General features: G+C 42.5%; 1 protein-coding gene across 1 annotated transcript; it reads left to right on the plus strand.

Annotated features, from left to right (window-relative positions):
• Nucleotides 1-766: 766 nt before the first annotated feature.
• slc25a17 (solute carrier family 25 member 17) lies at nt 767-10,048 on the plus strand. The gene is made up of 9 exons (XM_080774975.1): nt 767-936; nt 1,361-1,421; nt 1,927-1,993; nt 3,828-3,979; nt 4,647-4,763; nt 5,254-5,402; nt 5,933-6,028; nt 6,744-6,829; nt 8,316-10,048. The coding sequence occupies exons 1-9, from the start codon at nt 862-864 to the stop codon at nt 8,467-8,469; spliced, it is 957 nt and encodes a 318-aa protein (XP_080631101.1). The 5' UTR covers nt 767-861; the 3' UTR covers nt 8,470-10,048.
• Nucleotides 10,049-11,367: the final 1,319 nt, after the last annotated feature.

Raw genomic sequence — 11,367 nt, forward strand, 5'->3', positions numbered from 1 at the left:
GCTCTTCACCGCGGCTCAGTGACGTCATGTTGTAGTTCGGTGGTCACCCCACCGCCGTAAATCCAGACTATGTATGAGCCTTAACAGAATTATATACTGTTGTAGGCCTACACAGACACTAACAGAATTATATACTGTTGTAGGCCTACACAGACACTAACATAATTATATACTGTTGTAGGCCTACACAGAGACTAACAGAATTATATACTGTTGTAGGCCTACACAGACACTAACATAATTATATACTGTTGTAGGCCTACACAGAGACTAACAGAATTATATACTGTTGTAGGTCTACACAGACACTAACAGAATTCCTGACCACATATGACAATTTATCTCTCTTCTTTTATGGTTCTTTAATCAATAAAATGTTTATAAGTCGACTTAATTGTAGAACAGAATGTGAAGAAGAGTCGTCCCGCGGCGAGTGTTCTTCACATTCTGGCGAGTTTTCTACACGTTTTGGCGATTTGTCAAGATAACTTCTGGCGAATTTTCTACACGTTTTGGCGAGTTGTCAAGATAACTCGCCAAAAAGAGTAAATGTGGCGAGTCTTCTTGTTACCTGTAGAACTGGGGGTCCTGGGCGTAGTCTCTGTTTTGTGTGGCAGCTGTAATAACGAATCAGGAGAAAGTAGCGATCACATGCTAGCCAATCGAATTAGTGGACTGACGTGATGGTTGTTGATTGGTTATTTCCTGTGGACTCGGTCTCGGATAAACAGGAACTTCAGGAGTTCTAGTGGTGAGGTATCTGTATGGTGGTGACTGTCTGATCTGACTGAAATCAACCTGAAATCATAAACATATCCCGATTAATTTGAGCCAAGCGAACACTATAGATCATCTGTCAAAATGAACTCTGGCGATTTCAGATTCATGGAGGTTTTCTCGTACGAAAGCTTGGTGCACGCGGTTGCTGGAGCAGCGGTAAACAACTTAGTTTTTATTGTTTTTATTTAGTTTTTCATTTGCTTACGTGAATATAATTCTGTACCTCTACAATTATATAACTATATACCCTGTCTATCACGATTCACTCATGCTCGTGTTATCACATCACGTTAAATGACTGTTCGAGGCTTCAGGGGTTCACATCCACAACATACAGTATATAATATAGCCTATCCATAATGTTGTTGAATCCTATTAATTGGTCTAGATTTCAGCAGAAAACAATCTGACAACGCGGTCACAGTACATGCATCCACATGTTGACATTCTAAACCTGTATTTATATTATTTTAAAATCAAACCAAACTTACATTAAAACAGGTTTTTAACTCAACACTTTTATCTCAATGTTTATCTCTGCGTTTGTATTTCTCCTGTTTATGCTTATGACATGTTTCAGGGAAGTGTGACTGCAATGACGGTGTTCTTCCCCCTGGATACTGCACGCTTAAGACTTCAAGGTAAACAGCAATGGTAGAAAATAGACGTAAAGGTGGTGATATTGATATTGTGAATCAATAAACCCTTAAAGGTTGATGCGTAGTAAGCATTTCTAACATTGTGTTCCACATGGAATGAGTCAAAGGAACACAATCTGCATAATAATGATAATTAAACAAATCTTCTATATTTTTCAATTTGGACATTTTCAACCCAAAACTGAATCGTCTACTGATAATTAGCAGCAAGTCTACATTTTGAACTTGACTTTTTTGCCCCAAAGATTACTCTACAGTATGTAGTCTAGAGTAGTCTACAAGTTGCATGAAAATCTGCCCATCTGTTCTCAGTGTATTTTACAAACCAACACATGAACAAGCAGAATGAATAACAATACTGTTCCATACTAGTAGTAGCTATGGTATTACATTTGCAGTAGTATGGCAAAGATGATCAAGGCTTTGAGGTTGAAAACTATCTTCCTGACATTGGTTCTCTACATTGTTTTGTTTCTGGGTTGTTCAGTGGACGATAAGCGGAAGGCTCAGTCGACTCCAACCATTCTGGCAGAGATTGTCAAAGAAGAGGGACTGTGAGTATAATAGAAGGGAGTGTCTTGACCAAACCTGATGTCCTGAATATGATACATGATATTATAGTACAACTCAACTCATTTCACACAAGTTGCGGTGAAAGACTGATGACTGACTTTGTCTGTAATGTCCCCCTCCCCTAATAATAATAATAATTATATATATATATATATATATATACAATTTGTATAGCGCTTTTCTAGGTACCCAAAGTCGCTTTACAGAAGTAAAAACAATTTAGTAACCCTGAGATACCCCAGGTGAAGGTGATACCCCAGGTGAAGCAGTTTTAAGTATCTCTGGAATTTGTTCACGAGTAAGGGGAGGACGGAGAAGAAGATCAGCCGGAGAATCAGAGCAGAGTATTGCAGTCGCTGTACGGCACTGTTGTGACGAAAAGAGAACTGAGCTCGCCGTCTACCGAGCAATCTTCGTTCCTAGATCCTAGTGTTCCTACTCTCACCTATGGTCATGAAGTGTTCCTACTCTCAACTATGGTCATGAAGTGTTCCTACTCTCACCTATGGTCATGAAGTGTTCCTACTCTCACCTATGGTCATGAAGTGTTCCTACTCTCACCTATGGTCATGAAGTGTGGTTCATGACCGAAAGAATAGGGTTGCGAATACAAGCGGCCGAAATGAGTTTTCTTCGACGGGTGGCTGACATCTCCCTTAGAGATAGGGTTAGAAGTTCAGTCACACTAGAGAGAGACTCCGAGTAGAACCGCTGCTCCTTCGCCTGGAAAGGAGCCAGCTGAGGTGGTCCGGGGCATCTGGTTAGGATGCCTCTCGGGCGTCTCCCTAGGGAGGTCGTCGAGGCACGTCCCACTGGGAGGAGACCCCGAGGCTGACCAAGGCGCAGTTGGAGGAAACACATCGACTCACTGGCCTTGGAACGTCTTGGGATCCCCCAGGAGGAAGTCACTAATGTTGCTCTGGAGAGGGAAGTCTGGTTGAAGATGGTTGGATGCAGACTAGCTCCTTACAGAGGGTGGTTGTGTTCTGTTTCCCCCGTGCAGACTAGCTCCTTACAGAGGTTGGTTGTGTTCTGTTTCCCCCATGCAGACTAGCTCCTTACAGAGGGTGGTTGTGTTCTGTTTCCCCCGTGCAGACTAGCTCCTTACAGAGGTTGGTTGTGTTCTGTTTCCCCCATGCAGACTAGCTCCTTACAGAGGTTGGTTGTGTTCTGTTTTCCCCCGTGCAGACTAGCTCCTTACAGAGGTTGGTTCTCTTGTTGCAGACTAGCTCCTTACAGAGGTTGGTTGTGTTCTGTTTTCCCCCGTGCAGACTAGCTCCTTACAGAGGTTGGTTGTTTTCTGTTTTCCCCCGTGCAGACTAGCTCCTTACAGAGGGTGGTTGTGTTCTGTCTCCTCCGTGCAGACTAGCTCCTTACAGAGGTTGGTTCTCTTGTTGCAGACTAGCTCCTTACAGAGGGTGGTTGTGTTCTGTTTCCCCCGTGCAGACTAGCTCCTTACAGAGGTTGGTTGTGTTCTGTCTCCCCCGTGCAGACTAGCTCCTTACAGAGGTTGGTTGTGTTCTGTCTCCCCCGTGCAGACTAGCTCCTTACAGAGGGTGGTTGTGTTCTGTTTCCCCCGTGCAGACTAGCTCCTTACAGAGGTTGGTTGTGTTCTGTTTCCCCCGTGCAGACTAGCTCCTTACAGAGGGTGGTTGTGTTCTGTTTCCCCCGTGCAGACTAGCTCCTTACAGAGGTTGGTTGTGTTCTGTTTTCCCCGTGCAGACTAGCTCCTTACAGAGGGTGGTTGTGTTCTGTTTCCCCCGTGCAGACTAGCTCCTTACAGAGGGTGGTTGTGTTCTGTTTTCCCCCGTGCAGACTAGCTCCTTACAGAGGGTGGTTCCCGGTCATCTGCAGTCTTTGCTGCTCCAACTTTGTGTACTTCTACTGCTTCCACGGCATGAAGGCTAGCTGGCTTAGGGGCCAAAAATCAACAACCAGCAGTGACTTAATTATAGGTATTTTTGCAGGTGAGAATTTTGTATTGTATTTTATTTATTTAGGCCGAACACCCTTATTTCGGTACTAGTAATAGTTACTAAACGTAAACACACTGTAAGTGATGTGTCGCCCCAACTCTAATTAATATCATCAATTTATCTTCAATAAACTGGAAATACATTTTCAGGTGGTTTACCAATTTCATTTAACAAGGAATGAGGAACCATTTATCAGCTTCAACGTTATAGTCTGCTCGTGTCCTTAATTAATTTATCCTGTACCCTTTCTGAGTTCTCTCTCCCGATTGGATAGAAGCGGTATCCCGGATGTGAACATTTATTTTCTGTTTACTAAAGAGCTATAGATGAGATGGGGAGACCCCTGTTGTTGAACAGACAATGATTACTATCACAATGTAAAGCTATTTAACTAACATTTACTTTAATATTAAAAAATATATATGGAATACAAAGGAGTGAAGCATGATAACTTCCACAGGCTGCGACTACATTTAAAATGGCTAGCTAATATACAAACATAACATAATGAAAACACTGTTGCTGCAATCTTGCACTAAACACTATGTCCATTGTAATCCAAGCATGCACTATATACTAGTGCATGTTTGGCTCCAACCTCTTCCTCTCTCTTCCTTCCATCCCTCCCTCTAACATTGGTCCCTTCTGTCCTCCTCAGGTGTTGTAAATGTGCTTGCGACCACTCCTCTGTGGGTGGTGAACACCAGGCTGAAGCTTCAGGGAGCACATTTCCGCAATGCAGACATCCGACCCACCAGCTACTCCGGCATGCTGGGTAAAATCTCCATGGTCTGAGTTGGATAAAGCCTGCCAGCGCCTTTTAGATAGATAGATAGATCTTTATTTGTCATTGCAACGTGTACAACGAAATTAAAAGTGCCAACCAATCGGTGCATCATATCACAAAACAACATACAAGCTAAAACAAAACACACATGACTTCTTGTTATTGCACAACCCCTGGAGCACTAGTAATGCACAAACATGTAATTTTAGCTGTTATCGCACAACAAACCCTTATTGTACTTAAATTAAAATAAAAAACTAAAATGTGTCGCAGCAACAGATCATTTTTTAGCAGCATTGAGTGCAATTAACTACCGCTGTGGGATTTATTGCCAGCTGTACAGATTCTGCTGCTTCGTCTCACATTTTGCAGGCACCAATTGCCCTCATCATAACAAACATTAGCATTTATCACCTTTTTTAGTTTCTCTTTCACCTTTTAGATTCTCTTTATTTATTTATTTTATTTTATTTCCCAGATGCCTTTGCGCAGATTGTTCGTTATGAGGGCGTGGGGGCCCTGTGGAACGGGACCCTCCCCTCACTGCTCCTGGTGTTGAACCCGGCGGTTCAGTTCATGATCTATGAAGGTCTGAAGAGACAGCTGAGGAGAGGAGCCCAGAGGGAGGTGAGGAGGATGCAGGGTTAGATGACCAGGGGGTTGGGAGGGTTAAGGTCTGAACTTTACCGCAAGGTAAAGTAATTTACAGCTTTTGCCACTAGCCCAAGCCGCCTTACAGAAGAGCAGATGAGATTGTAGAAATCAGCAGGACATGAAAGGAGATGAAGTAATCATCTGGATGACTAGGCACTAGATATGTAGACTTGGTAAGCCTGCTCTCGTGATGTCTGATGCGACGGCACAGCTAGTATAAGATAGTCACAGCTAGTATAAGATAGTCACAGCTTATCACGCTTTACACGCTTATTTTGTCCGTTGTTACTCCAAACGGAAACCAGACAAATACATAATCATGTATATACCTCACTCCAACTATAGAGGGTGATAAAGGGCTGCATAACCAACTTGAACCTCAGGGCACGTCAACAGTCACAGACAGTACATCGATGGTCACACCGTTACACAATTATTAAATCATCATAGATCTAGACGGGTTTTTGATTGTTTGAATAATGTTTTTTTTTTTCCCTCTCCAGCTCTCCTCTGTGGAGGTGTTCCTGATTGGTGCCATTGCAAAAGCTGTTGCCACCACCGCCACATACCCACTACAGACTATCCAGTCCATCCTTAGGGTAGGTTAAGACCCATTACAGACTATCCAGTCCATCCTTAGGGTAGGTTAAGACCCACTACAGACTATCCAGTCCATCCTTAGGGTAGGTTAAGATGCTGTAGGTCCAAAGAAACCCCAGCTTTATTCCAGCAGTTAACAACATTAACCCACAGATTCACTGCCACCTTATTATATACGATACGTGACATGAATGTAGTGTCATTCAGTGTTGTAGTGCTACTTTTAGAAGTGGGGGGGACGCACAATAAAACATGCAGACGTGTATATCCTATTTAGAAACGGGGTTTACAGTGCTTAATTTGGGCGGCTGTGGCTCAGGAGGTAGAGCAGGTCGTCCAATGATCCCTGGGTCGGCGGTTCGAATCCCGGCTCCTCCTCCTGTCTACATGTCGAAGTGTCCTTGGGCAAGACACTCAACCCTACATTGCCTCCAATGAGTTGGTCTGTGCGAGCTTTCCACCATTGGTGTGTGTGAATGAATGAACCATTGTAAAGCGCTTTGAGCACACGAAAAAGCGCTATAAAAATGCAATTTCTGGTATTTGTTGCGTGACAAAATATATAGGCCTTAAGACAAGTGGCAGTTTTTGGTGTGTACGCATTTCTTGAACACTTTCTGCACGAGTGTGAAACTGCGTATGTGTGTATATGCTTCTATCTAAGGCTTGGCGACATGCCTAAAACGTTAAATTATTTTCACTCTTCTTTTTCAGTTTGGTCAGCTTAAAGAGCCCACTGACAAATCACAACTACTGGCCAGTCTCAGGACTATCAAATGTCTACTGGTGAACAGAGTGAGGTTTGTGCACACACACACACACACACACACACACACACACACACACACACACACGCAAACATAAATCATCCATCCTTCCATGGATGGATATTTGAGGAGCCAGGAGGAGGAACCATGACCTCCCTCTGGCTAGACATGGGGAAGCGACCAATAGTCATCCTTACCAGATACCAGAACCACCTGCCTCAACTGGCTCCTTTCTACACACAAGAGCCGGTTGAACTGGTTCCACTCAAACATGGTCTTGCAAAAAATAACTGACTTTATCCCTCAGGGAGATGCCAGACAGAACCTCCTAACCTGACAGTACTGAGTTCACCAGTTCCCCCTCCTGCCTCCATCTGGGCTCTATCAGACAGAACCTCCTAACCTGACAGTACTGAGTTCACCAGTTCCCCCTCCTGCCTGCATCTGGGCTCTCTCTGACAGAACAATCAATTAAAAGCAATGTTGTAGAAGTGGGTCTTGAGCTGAGCTTTAAAAATGTCTACAGAGGCTGCCTGACGAAGGTACAGTGGGAGCTTGTTCCATGCCGACGGCCCGTAGAAGCAAAAAGCTGCTTCCCCGTATTGTTTGGTTGCCATTTCTTTAGGCAAAGCGAGCAGGCCAGCAGTGGAAGACCTTAGGGGGGCGGTTTGGGACATATTTAGGCAGGCAGTCATGTAGGTAGGAAGGTTTGGGACATATTTAGGCAGGCAGTCATGTAGGTAGGAAGGTGCGAGACCATTGAGGGCTTTATACACAAGTAAAATAATTTAAAAATCAATCCTAAAAACAACCGGAAGCCAGTGCAGTGAAGCAATCTTGGTGACATGATTAATGTGTGAATTAAAATTCAATTCAGAATCAATAATGACCCCCAAGGTTCTTTACTGTACTGTTACTTTCTACAGTCAGGTTGTCAAGTCTGCTTATTATTGATTCTTTCTGCTCACTAGAACCGATGATGAGATTATGAGAATGTAGTCCTGTGTTAGGTTGTGTTTACATTTGCGCTGTGGCACAGCTTTATTTCAACTCTGCTTACACTTAAAGACTCCTTTATTTTTTTTATTTTTTTCACTTAATTTTTATTGAAGGAAGAAAACACAACTAACAAGACGATACGGAAAGAAAAAGACAAAAAGTAAAAGAAAAAAGGCTGCATTTTTCATATTACAACAAACATTCAATGAAATCCTATTTGCAATATCGCTAGGCTGAGAGAAGAGATTCCACTTTTCCCACTTTTCATAGAATTTATCCTCTTGTAGTCTCTGTATGAATGTTAGTTTTTCCATAGAATACAGTTCCTCAATAATGTCCATCCATTGATCTTTCGTTGGTGGGTCCTGTTGGCACCAGCGTTGTGTGATTGCTTTTTTTACTTGATGCTAAGAGGATCTTGATTTGAAGACTCCTTTATTAACTAGAGAGGTGTGCTGTACTTATTTGTGTATTCACCTTTTTTCTTTGTTCTTTGTTCTCCGCCTGTGTCCTCCTGTAGGAAGTATGGCATGTTGGGACTGTTCAAAGGACTGGAGGCCAAACTGCTTCAGACGGTGCTGACTGCCGCTCTCATGTTCCTGCTCTATGAAAAGATAGCCAGCAGCACCTTCAGAGTCATGGGACTGACCAAGCCCGTTTACAGCAACCGCTAGCTGTGATGGCGGGTTAGCATTTATGGACACTTATTAGAATGTAGAGCACTCTTTGCCCTGTTGTTGTTGCACACTGTATAATGAAGGCCAGATCAGACTGGTCTACAGCCTGCACTCATATAGACATACCTTGAGTTGCAGCTGCCCTTTGTAACGGCAGTCTTTATCATTACTGATATACAGCAGACGTTTTTCTTGTTGGCACAACTGTGTACTATTTGATTTTTTTTTTAATCTGGGAGGTAATGAAGGCGTTTAGGATTTAAACCATCCTTTGTATTAGTAATACACTACTTTACAATCGGCACAGCAGTCACAATATTTCAAGAAACACTACGTAGGCAACCACAGACCTTTGCAAAGTGAATACGTGTACATGCTTGTGTGTGTGGGGAAAACCTTCCTTTCCCCTCATGCTATCCTCATTCTCTTTAGTAATTACGAAAAACGGAAACAAGACATTTCCATAAGAAATGTCCAAATCCCCACAATGTTAGTTAGACATCTTTGAGCACTTTAAACCTACTGTATCTGCTCTGGGGCCTGCTTCTAAAGTTAACTGTCTTAAACGAGCACTTGATGGGGGCAGTGACAAATATGACCTCTGCTGGTCAAACGGCTGTACTGAATGTTGCTAGGTATAATGTATCAATGAAAGTCTCGCTAGACTAGATGGATCAGGTTGAGTGATCAATATTTTAATGGTCGAGCTGTACGTGTCCTTTTTGAATTATTTGATATAAAAATATTGCAATAATTTATAGAAATGTGTGCTCTGTGCCACAGCTGTATTAGTGTTACTTCCAGGCTACTAGTAATAAAAGCAGGAATCCTAGACAAATCCTTCAAAATATGTCTGAGGTTTCTGCAGTGACTAAATCCATTTCATTATTCAAATATATATTTTATCCAGTTTATTTTTCATGAACAAGAAGATGTACTGAAGTTTTTTTTTTAAATTGATAATACAATGATTCACGCATTTACTATTTTAATATCCTGTCTTTTAGTAGCCTGGAAACCAGATTATTGAGTAAAATTGCAGTGCACATTTTGTTCTGGCCCCACTCGGCCGCTGTGACTGGATTTCCCTGCCCCTGAAGTGGTGCTCCCAGTAGGCAACTATGGGGTGGAGGGTGTATCTGTATCCCCAGGGCCGCATTTCTTTGGTTTCAGGTTCCACACAGACATTCCAGACTAATATCTACGCATATTAGTCTGGCCATGTCAGGCTATAGTCTTTTAGTGAGTGAGTGACCAATGCATCCAAGGTGTCAGCCATATAGTAGAAATAAGTTATAATATCTCATCTGGGACGTGTATAGTGCTTTACATGTGTGGGGGCGGGGCCAGGGGAGTTAAAAAAAACAACACTGGTGGGAACTCTACTTGAAGTCTGTATGTCTGTTTATTTTTTATTTTACACAGCACATTTATTAACGTGATTTGTCAAAGGAGATCTGCAATGATTTGAATGCAAGTTCCTGCCATTGATGTTTATAATAAATCCATTATTTTTGTTCTGTTTTATTTTAGTGACAGTAAGATGACTTAAGGGATGTGATTTTATATAGGTTTATCTGGACTGGAACTCCAAGAGTTTATTGTTTATAAATAAATAAATAAATCTTTACATTTCATATTTCTCTGTCATGGTTTTATATTTCAATTCATATTTGAGTTGCAGTCTGGCATGAAATGAATTTAGCACAAGCACATAAGTTCATAGTTATCCATAATCCAACTGGCTAGTGTCCCAGCTGCACACATTTAAATGAATTAAAACATTGTTTGCCATTATTTATAATGTTTTATCTACAAACCCTCCCGCGCACTCAGATCAGCCAACGCAGGGAAGCTGGAAGTACCCTCACTAAAAACGCCGGGACAACAACACTCCACACGTCCCAAACTCTTCTCCCTTCTGGCTCCAAAACTGTGGAATGCACTTCCCATTGCAGTCAGAACTGCAGCATCACTCCCAATCTTCCGCCGTAGTCTGAAAACCCACCTTTTCAGACTCCATCATGGCCCATAGCACTTACCCTACCCCCTTAGATAGCATTTCTGTAGACTTAGATAGCATTTGATACAGACTTATAGCATGTTATGTAGACAGCACTAGAATTGCATTGTATGTAGTCATAGCACATCATAGTACATATGTATAGCATAGTATAGTATATATGTATAGTTTCATTATATAGATATTCCACTGTTACGTTCTTAGCTTACGCATGTTTCATGATAAATGCTTTTTATGTGATGTATTCCCATGCTTTTTTGTTCTTGCTTAATGCAAATCGCTCTGGATTAAGAGCATCTGCTAAGTGCCTAAATCGTAAATTGTAATCTTATCACACTACTGCAATTTATATGGATGAAGTGTGCTGCACAAGTGAAATACAGCCACCAGTACTAGTAACCCCTTGACTTGTATGCGTCAGTTAGTATGAACAGACCAAATACTAGACTAGTTAGTAGTTACTAGTTGACCAGGCGATATAGTCTACTAACTACTAGACCATAGACCAGACCATATACTAACTAGACCATAGACCAGACCATACTAGACCATAGACCAGACCAGAGGATGGAGTCTGGAGCTTAGAGTATATAAGGTCTGGAGTCTAACTGGTCTACTACTCATGGTGACTGACAGCTCATTGAGGCAAGGCAGAAACAGGCACGTGGAGCAGAGGACGCATGCGCAAAACGGCCCCCCCGGAAGTGCTGAGCAACAAGCAGGTCAGCGGCTGCAGTTGTGCAGCTCCAACACTGGGGAGAGGCCCGACACATGCTATACAGATCTGCGCTTCCAACGCTGACGGCCCGTGCGTGGCGTTCTTTCGCACCCGACTTTTCATATTACGTAAGCACTTCAGCCAGCGTCTCTGA

This window comes from Protomyctophum bolini (assembly GCF_963924005.1).
Source record: "Protomyctophum bolini genome assembly, chromosome: 11".
Taxonomy (NCBI): Eukaryota; Metazoa; Chordata; class Actinopteri; order Myctophiformes; family Myctophidae; genus Protomyctophum; species Protomyctophum bolini.